Source organism: Aquarana catesbeiana, linkage group LG11 (assembly GCF_042186555.1).
Source record: "Aquarana catesbeiana isolate 2022-GZ linkage group LG11, ASM4218655v1, whole genome shotgun sequence".
NCBI classification, from domain to species: domain Eukaryota; kingdom Metazoa; phylum Chordata; class Amphibia; order Anura; family Ranidae; genus Aquarana; species Aquarana catesbeiana.
In genome coordinates, this window is record NC_133334.1 from 277,411,619 (window position 1) to 277,429,797 (window position 18,179).

General features: G+C 45.8%; 1 protein-coding gene across 1 annotated transcript; it reads left to right on the plus strand.

The window, feature by feature from the left end:
- The first annotated feature begins 2,551 nt into the window (after positions 1-2,551).
- Positions 2,552-17,933, plus strand: LOC141111790 (carbohydrate sulfotransferase 4-like). The gene is made up of 2 exons (XM_073603922.1): positions 2,552-2,613; positions 16,781-17,933. Exons 1-2 carry the CDS (start codon positions 2,565-2,567, stop codon positions 17,923-17,925), a joined length of 1,194 nt encoding a protein of 397 aa, XP_073460023.1. The 5' UTR covers positions 2,552-2,564; the 3' UTR covers positions 17,926-17,933.
- Positions 17,934-18,179: the final 246 nt, after the last annotated feature.

Consider the following 18,179-nt stretch of genomic DNA (forward strand, 5'->3'; position numbering starts at 1 on the left):
CCTGATCCTGCAAAGCCTGCGTAAGGATCCTCGTATTCGTGGTATCAAGGAGAAGGACCAATACTGGCTGGCAACCCTCCTTGATCCACGTTACAAGGGTAAGGTTGCGGACCTTATCTTGCCATTGCAGAGGGAGCAGAGGATGAAACATCTTCGGGAGGCCTTGCAGAAAGGTCTGTGCAACGCGTTCCCAGAGACTGGGAGGTTACAAACTCCTGTTTCTGGACAACGTGTTGCTGAGGCTTCGGTCAGTCAAAGAAGGAGCGGTGGAGAAGGTGGCCGTCTGACCGATGCGTTCAGACAATTTTTTGGTCCGCAGCCCCAAGGTATGATTGGTTCCAGCAACCATCGCCAGCGTCTGTTTTACATGGTGCAGGAATACCTAGGGGCAAGATCAGACTTGGACACCTTTCCCACCGAAAATCCTCTGGGTTACTGGGTCTTGAGGATGGATCACTGGCCAGAGCTTGCACAGTATGCAATTGAGCTACTGGCCTGTCCTGCATCCAGCGTTCTTTCGGAACGCACATTCAGTGCTGCTGGAGGCGTGGTAACCGATCACAGGGTGCGTCTGTCCACTGACTCGGTCGATCGACTGACCTTCATAAAAATGAATGAGTCTTGGATCACCACCAGCTACCAAGCACCTGATGCTGATGTAACCGAATAATTTTTTTTGAAATCTCAGATCCCTTCAAAGACTGCCTATGCTGATGCTGAGTGACTATCCCTGAGTAATTATCCTCTTCCTCCTCAATCATCACGCTGATAGCTTGTAAGAACATTTTTGGTTCTGGGTGCCACCACCAGTGCCTAAGGCCCAATTTTTCAGCCCCTGTTTAACAGGGGCGTGTAATTACGATTTTTGATGTAATACTTTGCAGCAGGGCTCGTTCCTGCATTCCAACTAGAGTGTCTGTGAGGGGTTGCAGTGTTGTGGCACCAGCACCAGTGCCTAAGGCCCAATTTTTCAGCCCTTGTTTAACAGGGGCGTGTAATTACAATTTTTGATGCAATACTTTGCAGCAGGGCTCGTTCCTGCATTCCAACTAGAGTGTCTGTGAGGGGTTGCAGTGTTGTGGCACCAGCACCAGTGCCTAAGGCCTAATTTTTCAGCTCCTGTTCAACAGGGGCATGTAATTACAATTCTTGATCTAATATTTCACAGCAGAGCCCTGTGAGGGCTTACAGTGTTGTGGCCACAGCAACACCTAAGGCCCAAATTTCTGCTGAGTATATAGGGCAGGACCCTACTTTCAAACAACTAACTTACAAACGACTCCTACTTGCAAACGGAAGGAGACAACAGGAAGTGAGAATAAATCTACCCCTAGGAAGGGAAATTCTCTCCTGTAAGAGTTAATATGGGAAAAACATTTCTCCTTTCCACTGATGCTTTCCAATCCATTGGGACAAAAAGTGAGGTGAAATCTTCTGAAGAGGAGGAAAGACAGCAAAACAAATGTCACAGGGGTGATAACTCTTCTCTATGTTTTCCAAAAAGCTTAAAAAAGATTTTTTGGCTGGAGCTAAACACGTTAAAAATGTACCCGTTCAAAAATACAAAGAGATTCTACTTAACAACAAACCTACAGCCTGTATACTGCTGTTCAGAGTATATAGGGCCTGGTGGCCCCACACCTTTCCTTATTTTAATTTGGGTGCGGGGTTCCCCTTAATATCCATACAAGACCCAAAGGGCCTGGTAATGGACTGGGGGGTACCCATGCCGTTTGTCTCACTGATTTTCATCCATATTGCCAGGACCCGACATTACATTAAACCCGCAAGCAGTTTTAAATGAGATTTTTTCCTTTAAAAATGACATTTGGTGCAGGGACTGTTCTAAACACGGGAAACACGCGTCACTTTACAGGCATACTATAGACACCCCTCAGGTACGATATTTAAAGGAATATTTCACTTTTTTTTTTTTACTTTAAGCATCATTAAAATCACTGCTCCCGAAAAAACGGCCGTTTTTAAAAGTTTTTTTTGCATTGATACATGTCCCCTGGGGTAGGACCCGGGTCCCCAAACCCTTTTTAGGACAATACCATGCAAATTAGCCTTTAAAATGAGCACTTTTGATTTCGAACGTTCGAGTCCCATAGACGTCAATGGGGTTCTAACGTTCGTGCGAACTTTCGGTCCGTTCGCAGGTTCTGGTGCGAACCGAACCGGGGGGTGTTCGGCTCATCCCTACAAGATACGTATTATGTCACATGAACTGCATCTAACCAAACTTCACCACCAATTCTCATAACGTTATTACCAAGTTTACTGTTGGACTTCACATACTCCGTCAAATCTTCCAGCAGATTGCACATGTAGGTGAATATTTGTGCACATTCACTACACTTGGATTTTGCTTTTTTATTGTTCTTACTTTACAAATGTTTTAATTTCCACCTTGAAGAGCAAGACTCATACAACTCTTAATTTTTGTTTTATAATGCCCTTTGTAAAATGCAAATCAGGACATAGAGGAGGATCTTGAGAGACAGGCTCAGGTACTAAACTTGGGAACTTCCCAGCAAGTGACAGAAGAAGGATTTCATTACATGGGAACACATCTGTGTCTCAGGAAGGTTGGCTTGAAGGTGAGGAAAGGTAAGAGTTTATCAATGTCACATTTTCTTGTGGTTTGAAAACAAATTAAAGGATCAGGTTGTTGGAATTTTTAGATGAATTTTGGAAATGTTGCCTGATGTGTTATCAGTGCAATTTTTATTGTAATGGACCGTCTGCAGAACAACTAAGTTTTATTAATTTTGAGGTTGGGTCATTTTGAATTGTCTATGTGAAAAGTCTACTTAGATTCAAGGGAAGTATGGATTTTGAAGTTTCGCTGTCTTGCAAAGCAAAGCTATAAGAATCTTCATGCTTCTAAGTGGTGGATACCTCTGGTCCCCACTCCATCACATGTGTGCGCGGAGGGGGGAACGTAGGTATCTGACACACAGGATGAACATTTAAATTAATGGGCAGTGGAACAAGTACATACAAAAACTCTTCTTTTTTCAGGATCATTTTTTTATTGTTTAAAAAGGTAGAAAGTGTAATAAAGTTTAAGAGTCAGTAGTAATGCAGAGTTCAGGGGTTGGTAGTAAGTAATGCAATATTCAGAGATCGGTAGTAAGTAATGCAGAGTTCAGGTGTTGGTAGTAAGTAATGCAAAGATCTGAGATTGGTAGTAAGTACTTCAGAGTTCAGGTGTTGGCAGTAAGTAATGCAGAGTTCAGAGATCAGTAATTAGTAATGCAGAGGCGTATCTAGTGAAAATGGCGCCTATGGCAAGAACTGAAACTGCGCCCCTGTCCAGCACCCAAAAATGCGGTAACATCAGCACCCATAAATACAGTAACATCAGCACCCATAAATACAGTAACATCAGCACCCATAAATACAGTAACATCAGCACCCAAAAATGCGGCCTCACCAGCACCCAAAAATGCGGTAACATCAGCACCCATAAATACAGTAACATCAGCACCCATAAATGTGGCCTTACCAGCACCCATAAATGCGGCCTTACCAGCACCCATAAATACGGCCTTACCAGCACCCATAAATGCAGCCTTACCAGCACCCATAAATGCAGCCTTACCAGCACCCATAAATGCAGCCTTACCAGCACCCATAAATGCAGCCTTACCAGCACCCATAAATGCGGCCTTACCAGCACCCTAAAATGCGGTAACATCAGCACCCATAAATGCGGCCTCACCAGCACCTAAAATTCGGTAACATCAGCACCCATGAATACAGTAACATCAGCACCCATAAATGCGGCCTTACCAACAACTAAAAAAAGCAGTAACATGAGCACCCATAAATGTGGCCTAACCAGCACCCAAAAATGCGGTAACATCAGCACCCATAAATACAGTAACATCAGCACCCATAAATGCGGTAACATCAGCACCAATAAATACAGTAACATCAGCACCCATAAATACAGTAACATCAGCACCAATAAATGCAGTAACATCAGCACCCATAAACGCGGCCTTACCAGCACCCAAAAATGCTGTGCCATCGCCTCTGACACTGTACAGAGGTAGAAAGGGAGTAGGATCACCAGCGGCCGGGTGCTCTAGGCTGCCTAGTTTGCCTAGTGGTAGCGCCGGCCCAGTCTGCTTGGCACACACGCAGAATCGCCCATGATGACTTTAAGACCCCTTTCACACTGGAGGCATTTTTCAGGTGCTACAGCGCTAAAAATAGCGCCAGCATAGCGCCTGAAAAAAGCCTCAGCTGCAAACCCAGTGTGAAAGCCTGAGTGCTTTCACACTGGGGGCGCTGCGCTGGCAGGATGTCACAAAAAGTCCTGCCAGCAGCTTCTTTGCAGCGGTGGAGGAGCGGTGAATACACCGCTCCTCCACCGCTCCTGCCCATTGAAAACAATGGGGCAGCGCTGCCATACCGCCGGCAAAGCGCTGCTGCAGCGGCATTTTGTGAGTGGATTTAACCCTTTTGGCCGCTAGCGGGGGTTAAAACCGCCCCCGCTAGCAGCCGAATAGTGCTGCTAAAACAACGGTAAAGCGGCACTACAAAAGCGCTGCTTTACCGCTGACGCCCGGGGCGGCTCAGTGTGAAAGGGGTCTAAGTCATCATCATGTGCGTGTGTGTGTGTGTATGCCAGGCCCAAGCAAAAGCAAGCAGCCAATCAAATATAGTGCTCAATATGGATTAAATAAATATGCTTAGCCATAGATATCATAAATAAAGTGTAATAAAGTGATTTGTGCAAAAGCAGGTACTACTAACACAAATCACTTTTTTACACTTTATGATATCTATGGCTAAGCATATTTATTTAATCCAAATTGTTTGAGCACTATATTTGATTGCTTGCTTTGAAGTTGGTGCTGGTTCCTGGTACACATGCACAAGATGAGCAATATCATGGTGACAGGTGCTGTACAGTACTAGTACCTGCTGCTGCTGCCTGGGGGGGTTCCAATTGGTTTTCTACTCTCTGATGTCTCTTTCTTCTCCTGGTCGCCAGCCTCCATGTTCCCCTATAGAGTCCGTTGCTGACCACGTCAGAGCACCGGGCGTCAGCACGTCACAAAGACCCGACCCGGCCCGTGAGACCCACCAGAAGAGAAGCCGAAGCAGCTGCGCAGAGGAGGGTAGGCGGAGCATTAGGCTCCGCCTCCGCCAGTTACTCTATCTCTACGTAGATGACCCAGGGGCGGTCACTCTGGCCAGACCAACTCATCGGCCGTCAGGGGGGGCGCCTGTCACTGGCTTCCCTCCTGGCCTCCTCACTTGCCAATTTGCTGTGCCGGCGCTGCGCTCCAGCAGGCCGGTCGTGGCGCCGGGGACAAGAATATAGCGGGAGGCGGCCTCGAGAGGACGGGTGGTGGGACTTTATTTTTTGTGCTTTTTTGCCGCCCCCCCCCCATGGCGCCCATGGCACTTGCCATGGCTGCCATACCCTAGATACACCTCTGAGTTCAGGTGTTGGTAGTAAGTAATGCAAAGTTCAAGTGTTGGTAGTAAGTAATGTAGAGTTCAGAGATCGGTAGCAGTAAGTAATGCAGAGTTCAGGGATTGGTAGTAAGTAATGCAAAGATCTGAGATCGGTAGTAAGTACTGCAGAATTTAGGTGTTGGTAGTAAGTAATGCAGAGTTTAGAGATCGGTAGTTAGTAATGCAGAGTTCAGGTGTTGGTAGTAAGTAATGCAAAGATCTGCGATCGGTAGTAAGTAATGCAGAGTTCAGGTGCTGGTAGTAAGTAATGCAGAATTCAGGTATTGTTAGTAAGTAATGCAGAGTTCAGAGATCGGTAGTAAGTAATGCAGAGTTCGGGTGTTGGTAGTAAGTAATGCAGAGTTCAGGGATCGGTAGTAAGTAATGCAGAGTTCAGGTGTTGGTAGTAAGTAATGCAAAGATCTAAGATTGGTAGTAAGTAATGCAGAGTTCGGGTGTTGGTAGTAAGTGATGCAGAGTTCAGGGATCGGTAGTAAGTAATGCAGAGTTCAGGTGTTGGTAGTAAGTAATGCAAAATTCAGAGATTGGTAGTCAGTACTGCAGAGTTCAGGTGCTGGTAGTAAGTAATGCAGAGTTTAGAGATCGGTAGTTAGTAATGCAGAGTTCAGGTGTTGGTAGTAAGTAATGCAAAGATCTGAGATCGGTAGTAAGTAATGCAGAGTTCAGGTGCTGGTAGTAAGTAATGCAGAATTCAGGTATTGTTAGTAAGTAATGCAGAGTTCAGAGATCGGTAGTAAGTAATGCAGAGTTCGGGTGTTGGTAGTAAGTGATGCAGAGTTCAGGGATCGGTAGTAAGTAATGCAGAGTTCAGGTGTTGGTAGTAAGTAATGCAAAATTCAGAGATTGGTAGTCAGTACTGCAGAGTTCAGGTGCTGGTAGTAAGTAATGCAGAGTTTAGAGATCGGTAGTTAGTAATGCAGAGTTCAGGTGTTGGTAGTAAGTAATGCAAAGATCTGAGATCGGTAGTAAGTAATGCAGAGTTCAGGTGCTGGTAGTAAGTAATGCAGAATTCAGGTATTGTTAGTAAGTAATGCAGAGTTCAGAGATCGGTAGTAAGTAATGCAGAGTTCGGGTGTTGGTAGTAAGTAATGCAGAGTTCAGGGATCGGTAGTAAGTAATGCAGAGTTCAGGTGTTGGTAGTAAGTAATGCAAAGATCTAAGATTGGTAGTAAGTAATGCAGAGTTCGGGTGTTGGTAGTAAGTGATGCAGAGTTCAGGGATCGGTAGTAAGTAATGCAGAGTTCAGGTGTTGGTAGTAAGTAATGCAAAATTCAGAGATTGGTAGTCAGTACTGCAGAGTTCAGGTGCTGGTAGTAAGTAATGCAAAGATCTGAGATTGGTAGTCAGTACTGCAGAGTTCAGAGATTGGTAGTTAGTAATGCAGAGGTCTGGTGCTGGTAGTAAGTAATGCAAAGATCTGAGATCGGTAGTAAGTACTGCAGAATTTAGGTGTTGGTAGTAAGTAATGCAAAGATCTGAGATCGGTAGTAAGTACTGCAGAATTTAGGTGTTGGTAGTAAGTACTGCAGAGTTCAGGGATCGGTAGTAAGTAATGCAGAGTTCAGAGATCGGTAGTAAGTACTGCAGAATTTAGGTGTTGGTAGTAAGTAATGCAAAGATCTGAGATCGGTAGTAAGTACTGCAGAATTTAGGTGTTGGTAGTAAGTAATGCAGAGTTCAGGTGTTGGTAGTAAGTAATGCAAAGATCTGAGATTGGTAGTAAGTAATGCAGAGTTCAGGTGTTGGTAGTAAGTAATGCAAAGATCTGAGACCGGTAGTAAGTAATGCAGAGTTCAGGTGTTGGTAGTAAGTAATGCAAAGATCTGAGATTGGTAGTCAGTACTGCAGAGTTCAGGTGTTGGTAGTAAGTAATGCAAAGATCTGAGATCGGTAGTCAGTAATGCAGAGTTCAGGTGTTGGTAGTAAGTAATGCAGAGTTCAGGTGTTGGTAGTAAGTGATGCAGAGTTCAGAGATCGGTAGTAAGTAATGCAGAGTTCAGAGATCGGTAGTAAGTAATGCAGAGTTCAGAGATCGGTAGTAAGTAATGCAGAGTTCAGGTGTTGGTAGTAAGTAATGCAGAGTTCAGGTGTTGGTAGTAAGTAATGCAGAGTTCAGGTGTTGGTAGTAAGTGATGCAGAGTTCAGAGATCGGTAGTAAGTGATGCAGAGTTCAGAGATCGGTAGTAAGTAATGCAGAGTTCAGGTGTTGGTAGTAAGTGATGCAGAGTTCAGAGATCGGTAGTAAGTAATGCAGAGTTCAGGTGTTGGTAGTAAGTACTGCAGAGTTCAGAGATCGGTAGTAAGTGATGCAGAGTTCAGGTGTTGGTAGTAAGTGATGCAGAGTTCAGAGATCGGTACAGAGGTGTAACTAGAATCTTCAGGGCTCCGATGCAAGAAACCATGAAGGGCCCCCACCAGTGGCGTTGCTAGGTCTACAAAAGATCTCGGGCTAGAGCCCATAGTAGCGAAGTAAAGAAAGTCATACACTTGGGCGGGCATACACATGTATATAATATACGTGTGTGTGTGTGTATGTATCTATAATATACAGTATTTCACAAAAGTAAGTACACCCCTCACATTTTTGTACATCTTTTCTTCTATCTTTTCATGTGATAACACTGAAGAAATGACACTTGTCTACAATGTAAAGTAGTGAGTGTACAGCTTGTATAACAGTGTAAATTTGCTGTCCCCTCAAAATAACTCAACACACAGCCATTAATGTCTAAACCGCTGGCAACAAAAGTCAGTACACCCCTAAGTAAAAATGTCCAAATTGGGCTCAAAGTGTCAATATTTTGTGTGGCCACCATTATTTTGCGTCTTTGTACTCCTCACCTGGTTTCCGCCACACATGCTTGACACCATCTGAACCAAACAAGTTTATCTTGGTCTCATCAGACCACAGGATATAGTTCCTGTGATCCAGGTCCTTAGTCTGCGTGTCTTCAGCAAACTGTTTGTGGGCTTTCTTGTGCATCATCTTTAGAAGAGGCTTCCTTCTGGGATGACAGCCATGCAGACCAATTTGATGCAGTGTGCGGCATATGGTCTGAGCACTGACAGGCTGACCCCCCCACCCCTTCAACCTCTGCAGCAATGCTGACAGCACTCATATATTTATTTCACGAAGACAACCTCTGGATATGACGCTGAGCACGTGACCTCAACTTTGTTTGGTGGACCATGGCGAGGCCTGTTCTGAGTGGAACCCGTCCTGTTATACCGCTGTATGGTCTTGGCCACCGTACTGCAGCTCAGTTTCAGGGTCTTGACAATCTTCTTATAGCCTAGGCCATCTTTATGTAAAGCAACAATTCTTTTTTTCAGATCCTCAGAGAGTTCTTTGCCATGAGGTGCCATGTTGACCCTCTAATGACCAGTATGAGAGAGTGAGAGCGATAACACCAAATTTACCACATTTGTGCTCCCCATTCACACCTGAGACCTTGTAACACTAAGGAGTCACATGACACCGGGGAGGGAAAATGGCTGATTGGCCCAATTTGGACATTTTCACTTAGGGGTGTACTCACTTTTGTTGCCAGCGGTTTAGACATTAATGGCTGTGTGTTGAGTTATTTTGAGGGGACAGCAAATTTACACTGTTATACAAGCTGTACACTCACTACTTTACATTGTAGCAAAGTGTCATTTCTTCAGTGTTGTCACATGAAAAGATAGAAGAAAAGATTTACAAAAATGTGAGGGGTGTACTTACTTTTGTGAGATACTGTACATATATATATATATATATATATATATATATATATATATATATGTATATCATTACATATCTGAGTGCGGATCCCCCCTTACCTTACATTAGGGTCCCCACAGAGCCTCCCCTTTACATCAGGGTCACCAGAGAGCCCCCCTCTGACATCAGGGTCTCCAGAGAGTCCCCCCTTACATCAGGGTCCCCAGAGAGCCTCCCTCCTTACATCGGGGTCCACAGAGAGCCTCCCTCCTTACATCGGGGTCCACAGAGAGCCTCCCCCTTACATTAGGGTCCCCAGAGAGCCTCCCCTTACATCAGGGTCACCAGAGAGTCCCCCCTTACATCAGGGTCCCCAAAGGGCTCCTTCCTTACATCAGGGTCCCCAGAGAGTCCCCCCTTACATCAGGGTCCCCAGAGAGCCCCCTCTTACATCAGGGTCTCCAGAGAGTTCCCCCTTACATCAGGGTCCCCAGAGAGCCCCCCTCCTTACATCGGGGTCCACAGAGAGCCTCCCCCTTACATCAGGGTCCACAGAGAGCCTCCCCCTTACATTGGGGTCTCAAGACAGCAGCCTCCCCCCCTTCCAGAGGTTCCCCTGTACCTGGCTGGTCTCCGCTGTCTGTGCACCTCCAACCCCCAGCACATCTCTGGACCCCCCACCTGGGGGGAGGCAGCGATCGGCAGCTGTATTGTCTCCGGGGGGCTGCGGGATCTCCCTGGGGCTTGTAGTTCTCTCTCCGAATGTATACAGTGGTGAAGGGAGGGGCCTCTGACCCGGGCATGTATCGTCAAGAGTGGAGAAGCGATACATGCCCGGGTCAGAGGCCCCTCCCCTCTCCACTGTGTACATTCAGAGATCGGTAGTAGGTAATGCAGAGCTCAGGTGTTGGTAGTATGTAATGCAGAGTACAGGGGCCAGTAACACAGATTGCAGGGGTCTGGACACAGACCACAACACTTTTCACCAAAATTATGAAGTTTTGTCAAAATTTCCCAATTTTTCCAAAAATCTTGGGGAAATTAAAACTCCTAATTGTGCTAATCCTGTGTCAATGGATACGTCTGTCCCTTGCACAGTACAGGCTAGATATTAAAGCTGGCCATAGATGGATTGAATCTTGGCCAGTTCAGTAGGGACCAGCTGAAATTTGATCCATCTATTGGCAGGTTGGTTGTACTGTAGTCAATCCATCAATCGACTTAACTACAACCAGCTTATTGTATTTTTTGCATCTTACAAAACCCTGTGTAGCGCTGGTAGATTTTTGATCTACCCCTGATAGGTAAATCTAGTGGGTCACTTGTTAGAGGAAGTTAGATTTGCCTCTGTTCCAGCTTGGCTGAGTTGCATGTGGTTCTGCACTGTGCCGGTGGGTGTCGTTGTCACCATGGGCCAGTGTTGGAAAAGCAACGTGTTGAAGCGTATGAGTGCTCATCTGTCCCGGAGATAACTCGGTGGAGGTGGTCCTCCGAGTTGCATTCTGGGAGAGGGTATTTATGGGACAGACGCCATATTTTGTTGGTCGTTTTCAGCCACCTGCTGGCCCTCCTGGCCAACAGGTATGTGTTAAGAGTACCACATCGTGGTCCTCCGTTCCGGAGGCCCACATCGCTGTGGCGTGTGGGTGGGCCCAGAAGCCTGTCTGGGGCCTACCACAGCAGCAGCGGAATGGTCCTGAGCTGTCTATCCTGAGTGAAGAAGCTGGACAACCGAGGAGATCCCAGGGGAGGACCCGTCATGGAAGAATCATGCAGAGTGCTGGTCTGGAGAGGGGCCTGGTGACTCGGTTGGAGGACGTATCCTGAAGTGATCTTACTGCATAGTTGGCTTAAAGGTTCAAGTACTGTGTCTGACATTCATCGCAAACCAATACGTCCTGTGGCAGAGGATCATACGGGTTTTATTCCAAACAAGTCTGTGGCAGAGACTTTTGTTCGTGCTACGTACTGGCTGCTAGGCAAGTGAGAGATGTCTATCCAGGCGGGCAAAGATCAGATCCTATAAAGGGGAGACTATTCAGCTACAAGTGTTCAATTGCAAAGAATGTTCTGAAGAATACTACGGAAAGGTATTTGAGCTTCCCTGCAGTTTTCCTTCTGCCTCTTTCCTGCTACTTACTTTATTTGTTCATTAAAGCATTGGAAAATATACTCGAGTGTTCAGTGCTTACATCGCCCAGAGGTAAACTCAACGGAACCCTAGACCCGGTGTGGGTGAAACAGAGGTATTGAGAGTGAAGGTAATAGCCCGCTTTAAACAAGCAGCTCCACCGAGAGTTATTGCTACACCCGGAATCCCCTCCACCGGCTTCCCCAATAGGGCCTGCTGTGGAGTTTGGGATAGATTCACTTGGGTGAGGGAACAGATAAAATTATATGTACGGATCCAAAACCGCCTTACTTTGCTGCACATCCGCCAAGTGTGGAGGACTGTACCCTCCTGACCACAGCCACGAAAACAACTGGAGGAGATCTCCGGGACAGAGGACACCAATCTGACTGGAACCCGATACCGGCCGCATGAGAGGCATTTTCCGGATGTCCTCGCTAGTACCCCAACCCACAGAGCACCCCAAAAAAGATGTTGTGTCTGAAGCAAACGCTAATATTGGCGTGACACCAGCTATTTTTGTCCCTCCTGTCCTGGTCAACCTGGTCTCTGCATCCATGACTGTTTCTGTCGATACCACATACTAGTGGATTAATAGTACAGGGTACAGCATGGCACAGTCTAGGGCACACATTCACACAGGGTCTTGAGAGATGTTAGATGGCTATCACATTTTGAGAGACCCTAGCCTGGAACGTTTAAAATTTTTATAGTTACAAAAAAAGTGTGAAAAAAAACAAAAAACGGAAACAATAAAAAAATTTAAGAAGCCAGAAATAGTTGTCGTTTTATTGAGTTAATGTTCTGTTCATACTGTTTTTCTGTAATTTATACCATACTGCTATACTGTAATGTTTTATTGTTACTGTGTTTTATTGTTAACCATTGTTTGCTTTGCTGGTATGCCATTCAGCTGCAGCACTGATCTGTTTATTCTGACAGTAACAGGGTTTGCTCTCACAATACGTAAATCAGTGACTCCAGCGCTGTAGGAGGTGATATCACCCCCACAGTTAAAAAAAAAAAGCATATGTGCCGAAGCATAGTGACTGGGGTGGAAAGAGGGCGGACCGCCCCTATGCTTCGCCATTTTTTCCCCCCACTTTTCTTGGCAGAGATTTCTTCATCCACATCGATCAATGTGAATGGAATAATCAATGTGAATGGAGGAATCTGTTTGGTTCTCTTTTTTCGTTCAGCCCACAGGCTGCATGAAGAAAAAGAACTTTACAATATATGCCCAACAAGGACTAGCAACGTACTGGTACGTCGCTGGACTTTGAGTGGTTATACTGGAATGATGCCTGCAGGTTTAGACATCATCTTGGTATTGTTATTTTCAGCCAGTGGTCAGCTTTCATGTAAAAGCAATCCTAGTGGCTAATTAGCTGTTAGACTGCTTTTCCAAGCAGTGGGAGGGGACAATATGTCTCCTCCTCTAGTCACTACACTGCCCCTAGAGTTAGAAACACCTCCCTAGGGAACACTTAACCCCTTGATCGTCCCCTAGTGTTAACCCCTTCCCTGCCAGTGTCATTTATACAGTAATCAGAGGCTATTTTAAGCTCTGATCGCTGTATAAGTGTCAATGGTCCCAAATAAAGTGTCAAAAGTGTCTGATCTGTTCGCCGGAATATTGCAGTGACAAGTGGCAAGGGCCAGGCTCTCCAGGTGATGTAATTGGATGGCCACGCCCAATTGCTATATAAGAGTCGGCAGAGAGCGGGCAACAACAAAACAGATGAAGACATCAACAGAACAAGAGTGTTTTGTTTTTTTTTTTTTAGCGGGTAACCGGCGGCGAGGAAGAAGACAGCAGCGGAAGGGATGGCGGCGGTGGGAAGAGACAGCTCGGGGAGAAGACGGCGGGAAGGAGAAGATGGCGGGAAGGAGAAAACAGTGGGAAGAGACGACGGGAAGGAGAAGACAGCGGGAAGAGACAGCTCGAGGAGGAGGCGTCAGGAAGAGACAGCGAGAAGGAGAAGACAGCGGGAAGAGACAGCTCGAGGAGGAGACAGTGGGAAGGAGAAGATAGAGGGAAAAGACAGCTCGAGGAGGAGACGACGGGAAGGAGATGACAGGAAGAGATAGCTAGAGAAGACAGAGCTATTAATAAAGGAATTGTCAAAAACTGGCTCTTGTGTTTTTATTACATTTCACTGCTTTTTTGGTGAATGGGTAGGGGTACGATGTACCCCTACCCATTCACATAAGGGGATGGATCTGGGGGCCCCCCCTTCTTAAAGGGGGGCTTCCAGATTCCAATAAGCCCCCAACCTTAGATCCCGACAACCACCCGCTAGGGTTGTCGGGAAGAGGTTTGTCGGGTTGTCGGGAAGAGGCCCCTGTCCTCATAAACATGGGGGCAAGGTAATTTGGGGTGTTGAGGGCATGCGGCCTGGTATGGTTTAGGAGGGGGGTGCTCGTTCGTCTCCTCCCTTTCCTGACCTGCCGGGCGGCATGCTCAGATAAGAGTCTAGTATGGATTTTGGGTGGGGACACCAGGCCATTTTATTTTTTAATTTTGGCATGGGGGTCGCCTCCGAATCCATACTGAACCTGAAGGGCCTGGTATGGACCTGGGGGGGAGGGGGAACCTCACGCCGTCTTTTTTCGTGCATTTTTTTGCCCCGCTGACAGCTGACGACTCATCAGTTGTTATGGACGCAGCGGCCGGCTTCCCGGCCCCCTGCTTAGCAACCAGCTATATACAGTGGTAAAATAAGAAATGCGAAACACTCAAAAATCGCATCAAAAAATGCACCACTTGCATTTCTGGTGCAGCTCCATTGAAGTCTATTAGCCGCAAATCGCAGGGAAAAAGTCCCCGACCCTTTCCAAAAACGCACCGGCCGCAAAACGCAGAGTTGTGAACTAGTATCATAGGAAACCATGTTAAATGGACAAAATGCATTAAAAAAATGCATAGGTGTGAACGTAGGGTTAGAGGTTAATATCACTTTACGTGGGCTGTGCCTGTGGTATCAATGGGATGCGTATTAGCAGTCTCTGCTACCAATGGGATGCGTATTAGCAGTCTCTGCTATCAGTGAATTGACTGGAACCCTCCAGCTTTTTACAACTGATGTTGGGTTCCTCAACCACTATGCATAGTGTCCACCCTTGGGTGCTCTGCATAGCCATGTGCCAGGTCCTGCTCTATGTTGCAGGAACCCTGACACTGGGTGTCATTCAACCTGGAAGACTGAGGACATCTTGTGGCAAAGAACAGGTACTGTAGTGGACAGCTCCTGATTGAAGATGAGTATTGCTGCCAGAGATGCTTTTTTTGTATATACAGTCCTGGGAGACGTGAAAAAAAAAAAAAAAACTGGGGTTGGGCTTTACGTAGCACACAGTAACCCTGCCAAGCACAACATTACAAGCCATTTGGTACTAAATTTCCAATCTCCAGCCATTGTCCTCTGCCCTAAATAATCACTGCCTAATGTCACAGATCATTAGCTTCCATTGTGTCTCTGTCTTGGCTTCAGCGGTTCATCAGGCACACGGCACACAACTGGGGCAGTAGAAAATGGCAGCAGACAGCTGGCTGATGATTTTAGACCATGGAAAATGGCCAACTGTCAGCCAATGGGATTAACTGATCTTTTAGAACATGCAGAGTACCTTTTCACATTAACACGCGACTACAAGTAGAATGAAACTTAACTAGAATTCGTTTTTTTTTTTTCGCCTGTTTTGTTGAACGCACAAAACTCTTTTGGCCTAATTTTTAAAATAAAATAAACAAATATGGATTTTTTATTAATTATTTATTTGTTATTTATATTTTATTATTTATTATTTTATTTTTTTTCTTTTATGTTTTTTTTTTTTTTTGATTTTCTAATTTCTGTTATAAAACACATCCAATAAAATCTAATTTCTTCATGAATTTTGCTATTCAGCTGCATGTCTTTGGTAAAACAAAAAAATCCCAGTAAGTGTATATTAATTGGTTTGTGTGAAAGTTCTAGAGTCTACATTCGATAGTATATATCAGGAGTCTCCAAACTTTCTAAAGAAAGGGCCAGTTTTGCTGTTCTTCAGACTTTAGGGGCGCCGTACTGTGCCCAGTGGGAGTAAACAATCACGATATTTGGTATTAGGGGGAGAAATGGTTGGTGTTGTTGGGAGGAATCGTGCCCCATTTTTGTTGTCGGTGGAAGGAATTGTGCCCCATCGTTGGTATCAGTGGGAGGAATAGTGCCCCATCATTGGTATCAGTGGAAAGAATAGTGCCCCATCATTGGTAGCAGTGGAAGGAAAAGTGCCCCATCATTGGTATCAGTGGGAGGAATAGTGCCCCATCATTGGTATCAGTGGAAGGAATAGTGCCCCATCATTGCTGTCAGTGGGAGGAATAGTGCCCCATCATTGGTGTCAGTGGGAGGAATAGTGCCCCATCATTGGTGTCAATGAAAGGAATAGTGCTCCATCATTGGTGTAAGTGAAATGAATAGTGCCCCATCATTGGTATCAATGGGAGGAATAGTGCCTCATCATTGGTGTCAATGGGGGGAATAGTGCCTCATCATTGGTGTCAGTGGGAGGAATAGTGCCCCATCATTGGTATCAGTAGAAGGAATAGTGCCCCATCATTGGTGTCAGTGGGAGGAATAGTGCCCCATTATTGGTATTAGTGGGAGGAATAGTGCCCCATCATTGGTATCAGTGGGAGGAAAAGTGCCCCATCATTGCTGTCAGTGGGAGGAATAGTGCCCCATCATTGGTGTCAGTGGGAGGAATTGTGCCCCATCATTGGTGTCAGTGGAAGGAATAGTGCCCCATCATTGGTATCAGTGGGAGGAATAGTGCCCCATCATTGGTGTCAGTGGGAGGAATAGTGCCCCGTCATTGGTATCAGTGGGAGGAATAGTGCCCCATCATTGGTATCAGTGGGAGGAATAGTGCCTCATCATTGGTGTCCATGGGAGGAATAGTGCCCCATCATTGGTATCAGTGGGAGGAATAGTGCCCCATCATTGGTATCAGTGGGAGGAATAGTGCCTCATCATTGGTGTCCATTGGAGGAATAGTGCCCCATCATTGGTATCAGTGGGAGGAATAGTCCCCCACCATTGGTATCAGTGGGAGGAATAGTGCCCCATCATTGGTATCAGTGGGAGGAATAGTGCCCCATCATTGGTATCAGTGGGAGGAATAGTGCCATCAATTTTATTTGGGTACAGCGTCACACGACCGCCCGATTGTCAGTTAAGGCAACGCAGTGCCGTATTGCAAAAATTGGTCTAGTCATGAAGGGGGGTAAAACCTTCCCGTGGCAGAAGTGGTTAAATTGCATTTTTGGTTTGTGGTGCTCAGAAGAAGTTTAGTTCCACTTCAAATATTCATTTATAATTGGCTTTGGCTTCCTATGAAATGAAATGGAACACAGGCATTGGTCTTACATCTTACGTTTTCTTTGTTCTCCTCAGGTTCTGTGATTATGTGGAAGATCAGCGCCGGTAAACTGTCCACTCTTCTGCTGATGGCCACCCAGACCGCAGGATTCATCATGATATTAATGAAGATGCATTTTAACCGCCCTCCTGCGGTGCCCAAACAAGATCGGAGTCACCTCCTCATCATATCCTCCTGGAGATCCGGCTCCTCGTTCACCGGCCAGCTCTTCAGCCAACACCCCGACGTCTTCTACATGATGGAGCCGGCTTGGCACGTGTGGGGTAAAATGGGCCAGAACAACGCTGAGGTTTTGCACATGGCGGTTCGGGACCTGATCAGGTCCGTATTCCATTGTGACATGTCAGTGTTTGACGCCTACATGCCCCCCACAAAAACGAAGTCAGATCTGTTTCAATGGGAGGCCAGCCGGGCCTTATGTTCCCCGCCTGCTTGTTACTCCTTCAATCGCCATGACATCATACCGCAATTAAGCTGCAAGGAGTTTTGCTCCAAGTACCCGTTTGACACCATTCAAAAAGCGTGCAAAACCTATAACCATATTGTGGTCAAGGAAGTGAGATTTTTTGATTTGAAGGTGCTTTGCCCATTGCTTCAAGATCCATCTCTGAACCTAAAAATCCTCCATTTGGTCCGGGACCCACGCGCCATCTTTCAGTCCCGTGTGAAAGTGACTTTACAGTTGGCACATGACACCAACGTTATGCTGAGGGGGACCAAAGGCAACAAAAATGATACTTCCTTTAGGGCGATGAAAAAGGTTTGTAAGAGCCAAGCTGAGATATATGAAACCGCCATGTTTGAAATTCCCAGCAAACTCCAAAAGCGCTACATGGTGGTGCGCTATGAGGACATTGTCCAAGACCCACTGGGGAAGGCCAAGGAGGTCTATGAGTTTGCCAAGCTTCCTTTTACCCCAATACTTAAAGACTGGATCCTTAATATGACACGTGGAAAGGGACATGTACATAACTTTGTGGTCTCCTCTCGAGATGCGCAAAACATCTCCAGAGCCTGGCGGACAGCACTTCCATTTGAAAGCATTGAAAAGGTTCAAAGCGTTTGTAGAGAAGTGATGGCGTTGTTTGGGTACAGAATGCTACAGAATGCAGAGGAGCAAAAAGACTTATCTTTGGATAGTATGCTACCTATGCCATAAAGGGACAAGACTGGCAAAATGTTTGCACAGGTCATAAATACGAAGGATATTTTATCCTTTTTAAAGGTTTATATATAGTATATTGTACATATACAGTGGGGACCGAAAGTATTCAGACCCCCTTAAATTTTTCACTCTTTGTTATATTGCAGCCATTTTCTAAAATCATTTAAGTTCATTTTTTTTCCTCATTAATGTACACACAGCACCCCATATTGACAGAAAAACACAGAATTGTTGACATTTTTGCAGAT

Excerpts from the sequence above, each read along its gene's own strand:
- LOC141111790 (XM_073603922.1), top strand. The coding sequence starts at position 2,565 with ATGGGAACACATCTGTGTCTCAGGAAGGTTGGCTTGAAGGTGAGGAAA. Across the intron at positions 2,614-16,780 it reads TGGCTTGAAGGTGAGGAAAG|GTTCTGTGATTATGTGGAAG; the intron begins GTAAGAGTTTAT and ends TGTTCTCCTCAG.